General features: G+C 47.4%; 1 protein-coding gene across 2 annotated transcripts in view; it reads left to right on the forward strand.

Annotated features, from left to right (window-relative positions):
• Positions 1-19674, forward strand: part of C12H16orf46 (chromosome 12 C16orf46 homolog) — a 105816-nt gene that overhangs the window by 71568 nt on the left and 14574 nt on the right. For both annotated transcript variants that reach the window (XM_086946441.1, XM_086946442.1), the window contains one exon: positions 1556-1812. In XM_086946441.1, the coding sequence (XP_086802567.1) occupies positions 1606-1812 (207 nt within the window). In that variant the 5' untranslated portion in view covers positions 1556-1605. The remainder of the gene's footprint in view (positions 1-1555; positions 1813-19674) is intronic.

A 19674-nucleotide genomic window follows, 5' to 3' on the forward strand; every position in this document is an offset into this window, starting at 1 on the left:
CTCCCAAGAGCAGTGGAGGGCCTTACAGAAGACATCCTTAATGCAACAGGGGTATCTCTGGATACAACAGTATTGTTTTTGTTAGATCAGGTAGCAATCAAATAACAGAAAACATGATGTTTGTTGCAAATGAAACTGTAGAACTGGTTTATAGCATTACACATGATTACAGTTTAATGAACAGAGAGATAAAGTGATTTGGCAAGAATCACACAATTTTGGTCATGTGGCAAAGCAAGTTTTTAGAACCTGGTATGCAGAACCAGTTTTAAATTTACAACACTGATGCATGCAGGAATATAAATTACATTAAAAGGTCATTGAAGAAGATATGGTTGGGGTGATGTTAAAATGTTATGTTAATGCATTCCTAGCCGATAGGCATGGAAGAACAGGACATTACAGTTTAGGATATTCTCATTGGTCAAGGTCACTACAGTTGCCCCTCGTCTTTGGAATGCACTCCCCTTGGAGCTTAAGTCCTTATCCTCACTGCCCCTCTTCAAAAAGGCCCTCAAAACATGGTGTTTCAGGAAAGCCTACTAGTAATTAGCTCTCTGGTCATGCAAACATTTTGGTTAGGCGCCTTGATGCCCATTGGGCTGAGTACGCGCGTTATAAATTTGCTTTCATTTCATTTCATTTCAGATACCAGATATGTTGGCTAACAACAAAGATTTTGTGCACATGCTTTTTCCATCCAAGGTGAACTACTGAACTGAGATATCAGGATATATTAGACACGTAATGGGCAATACAGTATTGTGTGCACTAAGAGTCTACATACTGGGACCAGTGGGTAGACCCAAACAGAAAACAGAAAACATATTTGTCGACCTGCTACTACTACTTGCCAAATAGCAAATTGACTTGATATGGAAGACTAAGAATGCTTCACATTCAGCTCAGTGGAAAATTAATTAGACCAAATAGGACAGAGTTGGATCTGATACTTTTAAATTGGACTAAGAAAAATGATGATAGACATACGTGATGAGACACACTAGGTCGACATATTGTGAGGGTGAACAAGTAGGCCTACGGTCAAGATACAACAATGGTGCCAAACACACGCTTGACATAAGCTGTCTAACTGATCTCGAATAACCTAAAGCACACATACATGTTCAGCAACCCAGCAAAACCTTATCTGATACAATTTTACACTGACTATGCACAATCCAATATGTTTCAGTACACATTTATTAAGTTTATGTTATGCAATGTAGCCAACAAATCTTGAATGTAAACGTGTAACTACCAACAACCATAATCAAACTTGATATTTAATGTCAAAAAGGCAAATTAACACTTTAGAAAAAAATGACTGAAGAGGTTAATGTATTTTTGAGAATGTATATTAAAGTTTGAGCTGTATGATTATTTATTTCTCTGAAAGAAGACACATTTAAATATAAAGAAATAGTAAATATGACTGCTGCATTTTCAGGATTCTAGAAGACTTATTTTTATACATGCATCTAAAGTTTCATCTCACATTCCTAACTTGCATGCAGTACAATCAACTTCATTGTTCCTTTTTTTATCTTTGTAGAGTTTTAATTGTAGAATGTAAGTCATAAGCTGTAAGGAGAAGGAACCATAATGTTATCCACCAATGAAGGAGAATTGGATCCGGACAGTGACATAGAAACTGAAGAGACTCAAGAAATCCAGTGGCAGGATTATTACCCAAACTGGAATGAAAGGGAAGAGAATCTTGTCTATGCTCTTCTAGATGTTAGCGAGAAACATATAGTAGAAGATGACAAGGCAGTGGAGCTCTCTATTCCAACAGGATGGGAAGAAGCGGTACGTTATGCATTTTCATTGCTGATATTTTGTACATTTTCTCGACATCTTTCAGACACTTAGACAGCCTTTCCATGTTTCCCTGGTCCATGTGTGACAAGATGGGGCAGTCCATGGTTTCCATTGCATTCTGGGGCTTGTAGGTTTGTTTATTGCATTGTTATGTTTAGCTCTTCCCATTAAGGTGGGTACCTGGATTCCAAACTCAGTAATTCACTGCTATGATATTCTAGCAGTGAGAGCCTGTCAGAGCAGCGCTGACGAACAGGCTTCTGTTAGGAAGGAAAAGGAAGGCGCAAAGAATGGTGGAGTGGGTGGCCAGGGGGCCCACATATGGAGTGAAGGAGTGTTAAACAAAGGCATAACCTCCTTACATCAAAATATTCACACAGCAGATGCCAAGGCCTTAATTAAGAGGCTCTGTTGAAACTTGCAGGAATCCTAAAGATTTTGGAGAAATCGCTTCACCCACAACTTATTGTGGCATGCTTCATTAGAGAGGTTTTGCCATACCTCTGTAGGTAAATACCACCTTGGTGGACTCAACAAGTGGTGAGAGTTCTTGAATAAATACAGACTGGATTATAGTAGGGATCCAAATACGTCATAAAAGTATCTTGCAGTATACCCAAGGGAATCTCCTTTACCGTCTGGTACCCCAGATATGATTAAAAATCCATATATGTCATCTGTGATGAAATACAATGACTCATCTACCCAGAAAATTGTGCCAATATGCTTCGGCTGTGTTAAAAGCCCATACGGGCCTCTGGTCTTCGTCAGGGCTTCTATAATCCCTAACATAACAAGTGTATTGGTAACACGTACATTCACCCCAAAGGGTATTTTGGCGCTGAATAACAGATGTTTATTGTTACCCAACTCAATGGTACTCATTTTATCGAACTCAGAAGAATGAAAGGTTGAGTGGACCCATCGGGAATACAAGCCCCTACAGTGGATGCATTAGTCCTCTAAGACACCAGACCCACAATAATAAAAAAATATATATAATCCCTACACATTTGTGCAGTGCGCCACCATGAGACCTATTGGTCTCAGACCTTTCCTTTTGTTTCTCTCTGAACGGCAACTACAAGAGTAGTTATATTAACCCCTTCACTGCAGCCCAATTCCCCCGCTGTGCCGGGGGGGGGCGCGCACAGCGCCCCCATGCTCATGACGAGCTCAGCTCGTCATGAGCCTCGGTTCTCGTGTGCTCATGACGAGCTGAGCTCGTCATGACCACGCCCGTTCCTTAGAACGCCCAGTACAGCAGGGGAATTAGCCCCGCGTGTGAGCGTTCCTATGGTCATGACGAGCTCAGCTCGTCATGAGCACACGGAACCGTGGCTCATGACGAGCTGAACTGGTCATGAGCGTGGGAGGGATTAAAGACTAAAGTCATGAGAATTAGTTAATCCGTTAAGATTAATAAGCACTTACCCCAGAGGCGTGGAAACTGCATATTTCAGGTGCACTTGTTGCATGATCACAAGCCCCTAGTTAAACTCCACATCTCAGTTTGTTAACATTGTGAGATCGAGAACAATGTGCCAAACTTCACTGCAGTAAAACACTCCACTTGTGAACATGCTTGTGTGTTTCCTCTCTTACACATCTTGCTACCTTTTTGGGAATCGCAGTATCTGTGTCTAGTATGGAATGGTAGTTTTAGACAGTTATGCCCCCCAAAATGAATTTGTGCATACTCATTTGGCTTGTTTATAGGACCATGACTATAGAACGGACTCAAGCCTCCATAAATGTTTTGGTTACAGGCTTACTACACAAAACTAAAAGTGGACAGGCAAACCTAACCAGGAAATTGCTGTATATTGGCCAAGAGCACCTCACAGCCTAAGACCTACACTCAGCAGGACCTGCCCCTGATCATCCTGCTGAGTACCAGATTCCAAAGTGTTTCTTGCTTCATCGAGGGGATGTGCCTGTATGTACACCTATGCTTTGCCCCATTTGCCGGTTGTATCGTTCAGGCATCCTGTATTTCATCCGTGGTGGCCAGTGTCCCTGGGGTGTAGTAACATCACGACATTTGTGTGGTGCTGTGATGTCATTGCTGTAATATGTATGAAGGCAACACCCGCCGCTGCTGGAAACATAGTCCCCAGTCTGCGATGTCTCAGGAGCATATGAAATAATCAGATTAACTGTGATGTGACTAACAGCATTTTAATTCCATGGAAAATATTAAAATCTAATCTTTCAAAAATTTCTTTATTTTTAGGAAAAATTGTTTATGGTTTAAAAAAAGCCACAATTGTCTAGTAATACCATGAATTAAAGGTCCTCGACATGACCTTAGTATACTTTTTCTGTGATATTTGTAAATTTTTTGCCAGATAACATCGTGTCAAGCAACATTCAAAAGTTATTTGGGTACTGATCTAGCAGGAGTTCATCTGTCATTCATGTATTATTTTTTCTGGACTTTTTTTTTTTACATATAATATTGTTAAAAGTGAAAGCGCTCACTTAATGAATGAGTTTTTTACCAGTCAGAACCTGCAGTATTTCTTGAGTTCTTGCTTGAATATGTCCCTATATTAGAGCACAGAATAACCAATATGTAGATAAAATTCAGAAAGGGGAAATCCAACCAGGTGGGAAAAAGGTAAGAAGTCTTAGATATGGCATATGCCCGTCATGAGCTGGGTCCATTGGATATCACCACAGAGGCTCAGGCTCAAGTGTTTTAGACGGTAAATCCATAGCTGTTCAAAATGGAACATTTTCAGCCCCAAATTGCCAGCATTTGGGGGCAGATTATCGATAATGGTCAAGTACAGCTATCCGATGGGTATATTTTGGCGAAGACCATTCTAAGAACGATTTATAATGATAAATCGTTCTCAAAATGGTCTTCACTAAAAAATGCCTTATCAGTTTTGTAAGGGTTTTCTTACATCTTATCGTGATCCTGTGTTCATTTTTCCTTGTCCGGACCTTAAGCGCCGTCATTTCTATGTATTTAAGACCAGACAGACAGATGATCATATAAATTTTATTTTTCAAGTCAGAATTCATGTGATGTTTAAGGGACTGTAGGAAATTGAGTTACTGGTTGGGGGGTGAAACCTTACTCAAGTAGCAACCACAATTCCTGTCATGGAAAAGCCACAAGCAACCCCAAATCCTGTGCTAAACTCTTTGGTAGCTTTGCACAGAAACAGTCAGGCTTAACTTAGAGGCAATATGTAAAGTACTTATGTAGCACTTTAAACAGTAATAAAGTAAGCACATCACACAAGAAAAATCCCACACCAATCTAGAAAAACAAAGTAACATGCCATAAATTATTTGAGATCAAAATGACAAAAATCTCATTTGTAGAACCGGAGATATGCAATTTTAAAGATGTAAGTAAAAATAGTGCCTAAATGTACAAAGCGGCAACTGTGGTAATGTGGTCGCACCAAACCACGACAAAGTCACAAGTTCAGGCTGACCGCAATGAAGCCTGTGTTGGATACAGAGACTATGCTAGGCCAGCTGAACGAAGTACCTTAAATTTGGGTTGTGGAGCGTTGCAAGATACCGCATAGAGGATGATTTATCATGCAGCAGCAGTGCCGATGGGCTGTGACGTGAGGTCCTGCATTGAAGATGCATCGCACAAGGGCGATTTCGGGAGCTCTGGGCCTGTGGTGTGATATCCTCTGTTGAGAGTGCGTTGCACAGAGATGGTTCCAAAGAGTTGCGAGGCTGCAATGAGAGGTCCTGTGTCAAGGAGGCGTCACACAGCAGTGGTTCTGATGCAGAGCTGCAATGCGTTGCACTGCATCGGTTCTGCTTGGACCACAGCTGGACCCACAGGGCATATTCAGGCCCATGTCCAAGGGTCCAGGCCTGGGGTGTCACTACTTGTGGGGCAAGATTAACAGTAGGCAGAGTCCAAGTGCTGGTTTCAAGGTGTTTGGAGCCTTTTCTGTCCATGAGGCTGCGATCAGGAGGCAGAGACAACTAACCCTGGGAGTCTCTCTATTAGGCCTGGGTTCAAGAGGCTGGTCCAGTCCCTTTCACTCAGGCAGCAAAGTAGCCGTCCTTTTTGCAGCAGAGCAACACAGGAGTCCTTCTGAGGCTTCACAGTTCCAGAGGCGTATTGAAGGCTTGGATTAGGGGGTCCAATATTAATACTTGGTTGCAGCATTGAAGCAGGGGAAGGTAATGGAGATTTCCACCCCCAGAGGTATTTGGAATTTCCCACCTCCCTGCCCCCAGCTTGTCTGGGGGCACAAAAGACTAGTGTCAAACCCTTTGTGAGTATGCTGGGGCAGAACCTTTGTCATGTGCATATGTGATATATGACAGCTCCTCCCCCCTTATCAGGTCAGAGATGCGCCATTCTGCCAACACTTCATCCCCCTTTGTCTCACTGCCTGGTAGCAACACACAAAAATCAAGTGCCAGCTACACATAGTGATGTGAACCAGGAATCTGAAAGAGACACGTTAGTGATAGATTCCTTACCTTAGAATATCCCCAGGTATCAGACTGGATCCAGAAACTTTTGCGTAGCAGTACCCTTGCGCGTCGGTAGGCATCGTATGCGGCTCCGCGTCCGTCGTCGGCGTCGTGGGCCCCGTGATGATGTCGTCGGAGTACTTTTTTCCGCGCCAGCCAGCGCAGATCTGGAAAAAGTAGTAACCCAGTCAATTTTTGACTAACTTTTTGGTGATCATTTTTTATCCTTTTCGAAGTCTTGCGACTCCGATCGGTGCCGTAGGGATGCCTGGCTTCAAGCATTGTGACGATTGCGACTGCACCATGTCGGTCACGGATCCTCACCGCCTGTGCCTGACGTGTCTGGGCGTCGACCATGACGACGAGGCCTGCCCCGACTGTCGTGCCCTTTCGAGGAAAGCCAGGCGGGAGCAGTCCCGCAGGCGGCTCGAACTCCGGCAGTCGGCCCCGCGCCGCGTGAGGTCCCGGTCCCGGTCCCACGGGAGGTCGAGGGACAGGTCGCGGGGACGGAGCCGTCACAGCTCCGGGAGTCGGCACCACTCCTCCGGGTCCAAGTCGTCAGGTAAGAAACACAAGAAGTCGAAGAGGCATCATCGCTCTTCTGACTCCCCCCGACGCTCGCGCAATGCGGCCGGGGGTTCGGGTGACACCGCCCACGCGGCTCCTCGGGAGTCGCGGGCGTCGCGTCCGTTCCCATACCCTCCGGTCCCTGGGCTGAACGCGACGCCGGAGGAGATTGAGCGCTTCCTCATGGCCGTGAGGTCCCTTTCTCCTCCGACGGGCTCCGCGGCGCCTCCGGGCCCAGCGGACCCGTCTGGGGGCCCTAGTGGGTCGGGGGCTTCGACCCCGATGCCGTCGGGTGCTTCAGCCCCGACGCTGCCGGCACCTTTGGGCCTAGCGCCGCAAGGCCCCACGATCCCGACACCGCTGGTGCCCTCGGGCCCGGCGCCGCAGGGAACAGCGTTGGGCCTTCAGCTCCCCGTCGCGGCCGTGAGGACTAACCTGCTCACAGAGGTCCTTAAACCGCAGTCATGCTCAGTTGAGCCTCTGCTGCCCTTTAATGAGGCCTTGACCGACGTTCTTTTGGGCACTTGGTCCAGGCCCGCTACGGTTCGCCCGTAGATGGGAACGTGGCCAGACGCCCCCGCCCGGCTCCGGGCGACCCATGTTTCCCGTCCTCCCACCCCACCCCCGAGAGTCTGGTCATCCAGGCCTCCAACTCCCAGACCGCATTCCCGCCGGCTCCGCCCGACAGGGAATCCAAGAGGTATGAGAATTATGGTAAAAAGATATTCTCCTCCCTTTGTCTGGGACTGCGGTCTTCCAACACCGCATGCCTCTTGGGCTGCTACACCCACTCTCTGTGGGAGACGGTGGCGGAGTTGCTGCCCAAGTGCCCGTTGGAGGTACGGGCCAAACTCGGCCAAGGACTTGTGGAGGGCCGAGATGCAGCCAGATATTCGATCAGGTGTGGGCTGGATACCACCGACTCGCTAGGCAGAGCAATGGCTACGACGGTGGCGGTAAGACGCCACGCCTGGCTGAGATCCGCCAATTTTTCGGCTGATGTCCAGAACACTCTGATGGACATGCCGTTCGATGGCCGTCGCCTCTTTGGCGACAAAGCGGACCACGTGCTTGAGCGCTTTAAGGACTCCAGGGCTATGGCCAAGTCCTTGGGCCCCTCGGCCCCGCGCCAGCAAACGGGTTCCTTTCGCTCCTTTTGTGGCCAAGGAATGGGTTTCCCCACACGTGCCGCCAGCCACTCGCCGCAGACTGTCGTCCAGCGCGGCGGCCGTGGAAACCGCTGCGGAGGTGGTCGGGGAAACAGGCGAGGTCAGTCGACACCTTCCCCCGCAGCATCCACCTCTAAACCCTCCTAGTTCATGCTTTCCGGCCCATGTGACGCCAGTGGGAGGCAGGGTTCGCCATCACCACTCTCACTGGCGCACTGTCACTTCGGACAGGTGGGTGCTGCAGATCGTCCGGAGGGGCTACTCCCTCCCCTTCGAGACGACCCCTCAAGCCATGCCACCGCAACACCACCGCGTATCGGGGATCACTTGCGGCTCCTGCAGGAGGAAGTTTCGGCCCTCTTGGCCAAGGGGGCCATTGAGCGCGTTCCTGGGCCAGAAGTAGGACGTGGTTGCTACTCCCACTACTTTCTGGTACCCAAGAAGGGCAAAGGGGGCCTACGCCCTATCTTGGATCTAAGGAACGTCAACGGCTTCCTCCAGAAGGAGAAGTTCAAAATGCTGACTCTGGCTCAGGTTTTAGCTGCCCTAGACCCAGGAGACTGGATGGTAGCGTTGGACTTGCAGGACGCGTATTTCCACATCCCCGTCCTGCCGGCCCACCGGCGTTACCTGCGGTTCACGGTAGTCCACGAGTACTTTCAGTTTACCGTGCTCCCCTTCGGCCTTACAAGCGCCCCACGGGTGTTCACGAAGGTGATGGCGGTGGTCGCAGCTCATCTGCGCAGGTTGGGGGTCTCAGTCTTCCCCTACCTCGACGACTGGTTGTTGAAGGCGGGCTCGCCCCAGACAGCGCTAAGAAAGGGAAAGCGGTGCACAAGCGGACCATCTCCCGGTGGATCATCTTGTGCATCCAGGCGTGTTACTCCTTGGCTAAGAAGGAACCCCCTGTTGGGCTGAGGGCTCATTCTACTCGAGCCACAGCCACTACAACTGTCTTGGGCCGAGGTGTGTCCTTGCAGGACATTTGCCAGGCGGCTACGTGGGCCTTGCTGCACACGTTTGCACGACATTATTGCCTGGACAGTCAAGTCCGGAGGGATGGCTACTTTGGCCGTTCCGTCCTCCAGGACTTTCTGGTGTGATTATTGGTTCGCAGACCCACCACCACGGGGTTGGTATTGCTGGGGTATCTATTCTAAGGTAAGGAATCTATCACTAACGTGTCTCTTTCAGATGCACAAGTTACTACTTGTGTAACGATATATCTGTAAGAGACATTAGTTAGTGATAGATTCCTTACCGACCCACCCATCCTCCCCGTTCTGCGAACCGATATCTAGGGTTAAGGTCATCCCCTTTCAGGGCCCTAGTTTCATGGCACCACTGTTGGTTTTTGGCATGGCTCTGCGCTTCTGGCGCGGAAAAGCTGTGTCTAAGAACTGACGTCAGCACGCGGAGGCGGCGTCTAAGTACTCCGACAACGTCATCACGGCGCCCACGACGCCGACGGCGAACGCGGAACCGCAGACTACGCCTACCAACGCGCAAGGGTACTGCTACGCAAAAGTTTCCGGATCCAGTCTGACGCCTGGGGATATTCTAAGGTAAGGAATCTATCACTAACTAATGTCTCTTACAGATATATCGTTACACAAGTAGTAACTTGTGCTACAGGCACAAAATGTTTAGGACAAGAAAAAATGCAAACTCTCTATAAGTGGCATTTTCAGAATTGTGACTTAAAATCCGACTTAACCATTATTAATGAGGGTTCATCCCCAAAGAACTGTGGCAGGCTAACTACGGGCAAGGGATGGACTGGCTGAAGGATCGTGTTCCGGTGTGGTCTAGGCTACCATTGTCTATAGCTGGCCGTACCGCCTTGGCTAAAATTGTTGTGCTCCCCAAATTCCTTAAACTATTCGTAAATATCCCAGGACCCCTTACCATCAATGTTTTTTAAACGCCTACAGTCCAACCTGATGCGCGGATATGGGCTGGACGACAACCCCGAGCCCTATATGAGCTACTCACACTACCGCAAACGCAAGCGGGCATGCACCTTTATGCCCCATACACGCAAGTCCAGCATTTACACTATGGGTTCAGCCCCACACCGTTTCAACCGCACGTGGCAATTGAACCAGAAAGGGCTGCCCCTTGGCCGCTTACCACGGCTTTGTTCCTCCCATACAAGCCACCTGGGTCTGAGATTGACACTTCAAAGAGTGTATTTTTGCTTGGCGTGGGTTGGGCTCAAGAAACGGGATTGTATTCCAATGCTGCATGCCCCTTCCGCTCCAGTAGCTAACCATCCCTTTCTCCCGCCACCACATGACAAAGAAGCGATAGGTCACGCAGGCACACTTGGTATTTATACCTTTGCAGATCTCTATCCCAACATCCACTTTCTCCTTCTCCCGGTGGCCACAACTTCATTTGCCTCCGCGCTACTAGATACTTTATTATATTTTCAGCTACGAGCCACCTGCCGTATGATTCATGAAACCTTCCCCGCTCCTCCGCAGACACTCACTGCGCTAGAATATGTCTAGACTGACGCATCACAGCGCAAGCTGATAACATGCCTCTACTTTCATATGCAACAGTCCTTTCCAGTACTCGTTCTGAAGGTTCATGAAGCCTGGAACTCCGATCTCGATGCTCCTTTGACTGATGCCCAGAGGACCTTTTGCTGCAGCCAACTCGAAATGCTATCCCCCAACTATTGGCTCCGCCTCATACATTTTAAATTCCTACATCGTCTATACCGTACACCCACACAATTATTGCAGATGAGGCTCATCTCTGATTCTCACTGTCGGCACTGCCACACACCTCATGCTGATTTCATACTCCTAGATTTGTCCTGCCCCAGGGTTCCAGCCTTCTGGACCGAGATTTCCACGTGTTGTAGGACGTCACTGACACACTCATTCCCTTATCTCCAGTAACCGGGCTGCTTTGGTATGTGAAGGAAGTGCCACACGATTCCCACTGACCTGTCACTATGATGCTTCTACTAGCCATGGGCAGGGTTGCAGTGAATTGAATTGAATTGAATTGAACGTGCATTTGTAGAGCGCGTGGTTACCCGGAGGCCTCCCAGTGCACTGTGGCAGACCAAAGGCCCCAATGATCCAAGCATGACTCACCGATATTTCATACTGCAATGAGCAACTCTGCATTCTGGGAACTTAAGCCACTAAGATCTCTTCCCAGGGATATTTGGGAACCCTTTACCTCTTACCTTTTGTGGAGAACCTCCCCCTCCCCCACTGAGCCAGAGCAAGAGTGGAAAGGTGTATTAAATCCCATCTAGTAAAACCAGCGAGTTTCACTGTTTTTAAAAACAGAGTACCCCAACACAGCGGCAATGCTGCTGTTAATTTTACTGTGTCATTGAATATATATTAGTGCAGCATGCCAGAAAAGGATGGAAAGGCTCATGACAGGGATCAATGAGTGGGGCAAGGCCCCACCACAGAGCAAATTAAGAGCTCCGTGTGGGTCGATGATCTCAAGTTCCAGGCGGTTAGTTAGGTCATCTCTATCACGGTACATCCAGTCATTAATAAGCAGCAGGTGGGAGGCCCAATACTACAATTTAACGTCTGTCTAATCCCACGTTATATGGTAACAAACAACATTGACGATTGAAACTCGGAGAGCCTTGCTCACCCACACGAATGAGGCAGTCTGGGCTTGCAAATTTGCAAAAAACGGCGTTGGGCAAAATGTATCGATAATGTTGGAGGACATAGAGGAAATGAGGAACAGAGACCATCTTAAACAACGCTACCTAGCCTGCTATAGTATGTGTCAAGGATGCCCACACCTCGAAATCCTGCTTCATGTTATGTAGTAGCGTAATACGTTTAATTCCAAATATCTCTGCTGGGTAAAGACTATCACCCGCCACTTGAAGTCCGGCTTCCATGGATGCCATTTGTACACCTCCCTTTTTTGAGACTAATGTGTTTTCCCCATTTCACCTTGAGCCCCAAGGCATCTCTGTAAATGTATAGGATTTTCAGGAGACCGAGAACTATGTCTTGATGCCACTGGACGCAGGGTAAAATATCATCAGCATAGATGGAGATTTTGTCCTCAAGACTTCGTCTACACTGAAAACTTCGAAGCTCAGAAACGATCCCACTGAGACTGTGTGCGTTTGGTGCCAATAAAGCAGCTTCCTTGCCTATTCTGCCATAGCTTCTGTTTACCTGGAAGGGCGATGATGCAGAGGTTTGTTCTGCCCAGAACTGCCTGCTTTCAATATTTCGCTGGTTGGCCCAGGCCCAATTGAAGTATAATGAGGAGAAATCCGAATTACTTCTGTATGGTAAATTTCCGCCTAACTTTAGAGAGTTATTATGGCCGGCGGAGTTTCCCCTGCCCTATATGCCAGACACTGCTGTAAAAAAACTGGGTGTTTGGTTTTAAGAGAACTTAACCTTTGCTACCCAAATCAAGAACTTGTCGGGGGTCCGTTTTGGCATTCTGAAAACCTTGAGGACGTTTCTACCTCTTCTCCCAAAGGATGCAAGGTAAACTGTGGTCCGGGCGTTGATTCTTTCTCGCCTGGACTATGATAATGCACTGTATGTCCTGTCCCCTGGCTACTTGGTGAAGAAGCTCCAGGTGGTGCAGAATTCTGCGGCCCGCCTCCTCCTAGATCTCCTCAGGAGGAGTAGTGTGCGCCCTTATATGCGCACCCTACACTGGCTTCCGATGGAGGTGCGGATTAAATTTAAAGTCGTCAATTGCCCACTCAGCATTGTATGGTCGGGGACCCAGCTACTTGCAGAAGAGGTTCTCTTTGTATGTACTGTCAAGACAGTTGTGATCCGCCTCCCAATTGTTGGTTCAGATCCCCCGTTTTATCTGTCAAAGGTTGGGCGGCTGCTCCCTTGTTCGGAAGGCGGCTTTTGGTTAAAATGCATTGCCTTTGGCTATACGTAGCATTCAGGATTCCCGGATATTTAAAAAAAAAAGCTGAAGACCTTCTTGTTTTAATCTCTAGAATTACGATCTATCTCGGGTTTCGTGCCGGGACACTCTCTGGAGTAGCTGCGCGCGCTACAAATATATTTAACAATAACAATACCATACACCTTTCCCTGTTAGTGGAACCAGCCCAGACAGGCCAAATCAAGGAAATTCTGTCAGAAGACAATATGGGCTTAGTCTAGGGAACATTGGACCAATTCGCAAGCATGCTCAAGGCGGTTGACATCCTGCTCAAGATGCAGGAGCTCATGCTCTCAATCCCTGGTTTTGCTTCGAATATATGATAGAGCTTCCTTCTAACCACCATCTTGCAGGCCTCCCAGAGCACTGCATGGGTGAGGCCGAGACACCACATTATGGTCAAAATACTCCATTATAGTGCCACAGAGATAGTCGCTAAAAGAATCGTCCATCACCTACCAGGCATTCACCTTAGGTGGCCCACTCTTCCTTGTCAATCAACCAACCGTCAGCATTATGGGGGAGTGGTCAGTGAGCCCCCTAGACAGTATATGTATTTAGGAAACTTTGCCAGTATCGGCAGCAGGAGTAAAAAAATAGTAAATGTGGGAGGATGTGCTGTCGGTGTTGTATGTGTATTGCCTAGTGCTGTGGTGGTTTAGCTGCCAAACCTCGATGAGTCCCAGGGTCCTCACTGGGTCAGAGAGACGCAGTGATCTACCAGTCTTTGACTGACAGTCTGTGTCATGTCAAGAATGCATTAAGGCAACTAACTGATAAAGAGGGGGATCACTTTGTCACCAAACTATACCGAGCGTGCTCGGTGCTAAAACCGGCTCGGGATCTGGGGGCTAGAGAACAGTGGAGAAAGACCTGGGTCACCCATTAACCCCTTCAACACTGATGACGAGTTGGGCTCGTCATGGCGTAGCCTCCTCGCACGCTGATGACGAGCCCAGCTCGTCACGTAAAGTGCGTTTTAAAAAATCTCAGCGTACGAGCGGAATTGCGCTCGCACGCATGAGGTTAAGTGATAGGGACTGGGTGTGTTGCCTGCAACATATACATAGGGTATCTCCCAGGGTATCTCCCAACTATAGGCACAAACTCCTCCACCTCAGGTTTGTACATAGGACTTACATCACATTGTGCCAGCTGAACAAATTTTATCCTACTAGGCCACCCGTCTGTCCAAAATGCCAGGCTCCCGAAGCGGACTTTGCCCACATAACCTGGGTATGCCCCTGGATAGAACCCTACTGGACTGATGTCTTCCAAACACTCTCAGACATTATAGCTACCCCATTTCCTCCTTCTCCCAAGTTGGCTTTATTGGGAATAGTTAATGTTGTAAAATTATGTTACCAACGGTTCGTTGCTCTGGCACTTTTACCAGCGAAAAGGGAAATTGCTGTGCACTGGGGGGCGAACACCAGTCCATCGAAAGACACGTGGATGCATAGTATGGTGTACTGCGATACACAAACAAAAATTTATGCCAAGCTGCAGCCCCCAACCTCCCGTCCTAAGGACACCTGGCAAGTCTACTGCTGCTATTTGAGGCAGACGCAACAACCATCCCCTCACCCCTCTCCAGGTTCTCCACACACTGGCAGAGAGCATGGGCCCCTGTGCCCATTAGCCCCAACTACTCTTCGGATATCCTAGGGTGGTATCTCACCCCCCCCCCCCCATAGTACGCCAAGAAGAGAGCTGACTGTAAAGACATGTGAAAGCACTGTGTTGTACTTGCCGCAGAATGATGTACTCTAATGCACTATGAGGCACATATCATGTTTCTACTCATATGTTCTTCAACATATTCCTGTGAGAGAGTTTGACATCCCCCTGCCTTTCCTCCCCTCCTTCCCTGTTCCTCCCCTGTAGGGACTTTATTTTCTGTTTGATTCAAAGCACAATCCACTATTGATGTTATTGAGAATATATGCTAGAACTCCTAAAGAGCATATGCTTTGAAATGTGTTTTTATTGCAAATGTTTAAAAATCTCAATTTAAAAAAAAGAATGCATTAAGGCATTAACGTCACCACCTATGAAGGTAAAGCCTGGGACAGAGGCAGCCAAGAGATGCAAAACATCCTCCTGCATGAAATCTAGTTATCAGGAGGAAGCATACACGCAAAGTAGCATCCATACACTGCCGCCCAGGACTCCAGAGAGAATGACGTAACAACCCAGTGGTTCCATTGATACCTTTTGAACTACGATGGGGAAAGTTTTCTTCAGTAGGATGGCCACTCCAGGGGAACCTCGCATATGGCCTGATTGGTACATTCTGGTGTAGCCATGTCTGCCCAAGAAGGAATAGTTTGTAATCAGTAGGTGCGTTTCTTGGAACTACAGGACAGCAGGCTGGAACTGCTTGACATAAAGCAAACCTGCTTCCCTTTTGAGTTTATCGTTCCCCCCGTTAATTTTACTTGATAATATTGTATAACCCTTAGAGGTCCCAATATTGTAGCCTGAGGTCATCTAGGGTGGGTGAGTTTAGTGTAAGGGAGGTGGTATGGAGTGGCTCCAAGAGCCAGGCAATACAACTTGAAAAAAAGTAAAAGGAAATAACAAAAAAAATATGTGAAATAACAAAACAGCATGTGTAGCACCCACCCATACTACACTTCTCCTCTTGAAGCACCTGTCGCTTAAACAGGAAAGTCTAACAGAAAAGTCCCAACAGAACTGAGTAAACAATGCTAACTAGGGAGGAGGCAAGAGCCACCCGGTGGTGCAGTAGTTTGTGATACAGAGCAGCCAAAAGAAATTATAGTATGCATCATCCTCATGATCATGCATTGCCGCAGACATTTTGTATGACTCCAGTCATGTCTCCAGAGAGCGCTCCAGCCAATATTGGGCATGGATATTTTCGAGTTTTGGGAGACTGCATTGTCTGAGCAATGGCCACCCCTTTTTCTTCACATGAGGCCCAGTGGTTGTCTCCACATGCTGGCCTCCATCCCCCAGTCGGCGTGCTCAGAGACGAAGACGAGGGCCAGTGGTAGCCGATGTCAGGACGCTCCTCCATAGAGGATCAGACACGCTTGGCTGTATCGATGAAGAGGGTTTTACCCTTGTAAATCACTTTTATACGTGCTTTGAACTGCAGCATGTATTGTATTTGAGTGGCCCTAGGCATCACCATGACAGCCAGGAATGAGCGCCGTTGTTGCTGCACCCTACGGGTGTAATCCAGGAAACATACAACAGAGTCCAACCCACACTAAAGTTTTCCCAGATTGCGGGCATCCTGAAGGATAGCATCATGTTCTGCAAAGCTTAGAAACCTGCCAATCATAGCCCCCGTGGCAGACGAGCTGTCAGTGACCTGTGCGCGCTATCCACCACAAAGCAAGTTGATAGCTTCCAAGTCCGGAGCCACAACTTAAACCACTCTGCAATGAACTGTGTGAGGCAGGCGTACTCCGCTGCCTCTGGGATTCCCACTATCGGATATTATTCCTTCTAGATCTGTTCTCCACATCTCCAGGCCTCGCCTTCAACTGGCTGAGCTTGCTCTGGAGGGCAGACACAGTGGTCTGGAGCGTGCAGGTAGAGTTCTCCACTTTCGACAAGCAACCCTCTACCTTTCAATCACGTTGCAAAGATCTTGAGCTGTGATAGGTCGAGGCTCAGCTCATCAATCTTTCCCTCTAGAGCGGTCCTCAAATCCTTAATGGCCTGCACCATGGACACCACAGAGTCACCGCCAGCCCTGGGAGTCCAACCTCACAGCCCTTGCACTTATCAAAGGTGGAATTGAATTTTGCAAACTTTTCGATCTTGACCTGCGGTGGGGGGAGTTTGGGCAATTTGTCTTTGCCCATGGTCAATGAAGGGCCTTTGTCATCACCAGAAAACAATTGGGTGAATGAAAAGGGAGGCCACGGAAGAAGCGAGAGCACCACCAATAAGTTCAAGTCTCAACCAAGAAGGGGGCAAAAACGGGCCCCTCTCGAAGTCTAGGGATCTGATGACCAAATACTCGGCGTCCAAGCACGTAAGGACCCCTAAGCAAGCAAGGTCCAGAGCCCCCCTCACTGGACCTCGGTTTTATCGCAGTTGAGCTTCAGCGCATTTTTGTTTATCCATAAGGAGATATTCCTCAGGTTAAATGGAAGCAACAAGTGGTCATGATGTTGGGCGGCTGTTAACGAAAAGATGATCTGAGTGTCATCAGCATATGAAAAGAGGGTAAACCCACACTTCTCAATTACATCTGCTAAAGGACGAATATAGAGGTTAAAGAGCCAGGAGCTCAAAATGGATCTCTGAGTGACGCCAGAGGCCATGGCTAGCGTCTTAGTTCCTGCTTTGGCCGAAGAGACCTGGAAGGTGCGATCCTTTAAAAAGGAGATCACCCACTTCAAGACCAAGCCTTCTATACCAAAAGACTCAAGTCTGCCAGTCAGGATAGAATGTGACACTGTGTCAAACGCAGCGCTCAAGTCACGCAAAATAAGAACAGCCGTGCCTCCAGAGTCAAGATGTTGTCTAAGACATTCAGTTAAGCTTAGCTTATACAGTTTCCCTTGAAGATCAATACAAGAACCATTTGCATCCTCTAAAAATCCAGCAATTATGGGAATCAAGAAGCAAAGCCCAGTTAAACAGCAACAGGGGCCGTCATTTCGGAGCTTTCAACATTTAAGGAATTATCAAATATTTTTTCGGATGTGGATTGGGAAGTCACAGACCAAACATCTCATCTGGTATCAAGCTTTTGCTGACCAGGTCTGAGGCTTGCTCTGCTCAGAAAGTGAAACCGGTTTTAGTCAGGACCTATTTCGAGACAAATTTCTGGTTGGAATGTGGACTGCAGTTCAGAAACAAGGCAGATGAAACTACTACACAGTCTCAAAGACGCAGCCCCCCTCCTGGACCCTTTCAAAGACAGAGAAGCCATAATGATCTTAATCCTAATGTTAGGAACCTTTGTATTTTGCAGTAGTCAGTGCATGCTCATAGAGGATACTGACACAGCTTAGAGTATCTGTAAGTGCTACACTTAGTCAGTGGTGAGCTAGTTTAAAAATTACAACACAAGTCCTGTGAACACGTTATATTAAGTTAGTCAAGCAAGTATTTTTATCTCTTTTTGGATGAACAATAACGAGCGTGAGTCTTAGGTAATGAGACAAGGTAGACACATGTGGAAAGTTTTGTTCAGATGTATTAAGCCTTCTTGTGCTGGAAGGGTCCTCCCGCACTTCGGAAGCACAGCACGATCACCACACGGCTTCTACTTACAGACAGCCATTTAACGACGGATGTACCCGCCCGTTGTTCCATTTCTTTTGAGATCCTTCACCTCAACCCTTTCATTTCACCCGTGATTGCCGGGTTGGAATTATCACCAGCCACCTAATAATGGTTTACTCATACCGCCCACAGCCCTGAAGAGTCACAAGCTTATGGCTTGCTTGACGAAACACGTGTCGGCTGTTTTTTTATGTTGATATCACCCTTCCAGCACAAGAAGGCTTAATATATCTGAACGAAACGTTCCACATGTGTCTACCTTGTCTCATTACCTAAGACTCATGCTTGTTATTGTTCATCCAAAAAGAGAGAAAAATACTTGCTTGACTAACTTAATATAACGTGTGCACAGGACTTGTGTTGTATCTTTTGTGTTGGGCCCTTGCCAACCCCTACAGAGGTTTTCGGGTCTCCTCTGCCCTAGTTTGCACCGTTCTTACTTTGCTGTTTTTTTACCCATACTCACCGCTACCAGCATAGGCACCACCATTTCTTGTACACTCCAAAACCCTGCATCGAACCCACAACTAGTTTAAAAATTAGACCATGTAAAACGTGTAAAATAGGCTGTACTGGTGGCCATGCCAATACAGATCACAAAAAATAGGTCCGATTGGATCATTTATTGTAGCTTAATTAAAATTGTTACAATAGCTTTGAGACAAACTCCGTAGTGCCCCATGTTACAGAAGCTAATGAAGTTGCTACCATAGGCTGATCACAACGTCATAACAAATTGATTTCTATGCAAGTCTAATTAAACAAAAAAAATAAACATAACAGCATTAAATAAAACAGTCTTCAGAGTTTAAAACTCATGTAAAAAGACAGAATAAAAATATTACTTGGCAACACAGTTTTTTCTGCAGCATCTCAAAATGTAGAAAGTATTTTAAACTGCACTGTAACAATCTGAAATGCAGGTTATGAAGAAAAAAAATAAAGAAGCCAATAGCAACCTTCCAGCCTTAAGGCTGCAACCAATACATAATATATGAAAAACTGGGTTTTTCAGAGGATTGCAAAGCTTGAAATTCCTGCTCTTATTAAAATATGATCGGCATCTCTCAAAGAGTGAACTGTAACTATCTCATCCTGATGATCTTCTTTCTAATAGTTAGTGGCGGCTGCTGCAAGTCCAAACTGATGGGACAGCTCGGAGAAAAACAAATACTCTGACCTTTCGCTGCCGGCCGCCATGATCTTCTGCTCCTGCGCCTCTTCTCACTGCTCCTCTGCTTCCGGCACTCTATTTCCCAGGAGCCCCTGCTCCCAGACTCCCCTCGCAAGGCCTATGCTGCTCTCATGCTATTACTCCTAGCCTGAGAGTAGCGCAGGGATTGGACGGAGCGGGCCAGTCTCACGCTCCAGCAGAGAGTGGGAGCCCGGGGAATATCTCCAAGGAACAGCCTGGAGATATCCAAGT

The sequence above is a fragment of the Lissotriton vulgaris genome, chromosome 12 (genome assembly GCF_964263255.1).
Source record: "Lissotriton vulgaris chromosome 12, aLisVul1.2, whole genome shotgun sequence".
Classification (NCBI taxonomy): Eukaryota; Metazoa; Chordata; class Amphibia; order Caudata; family Salamandridae; genus Lissotriton; species Lissotriton vulgaris.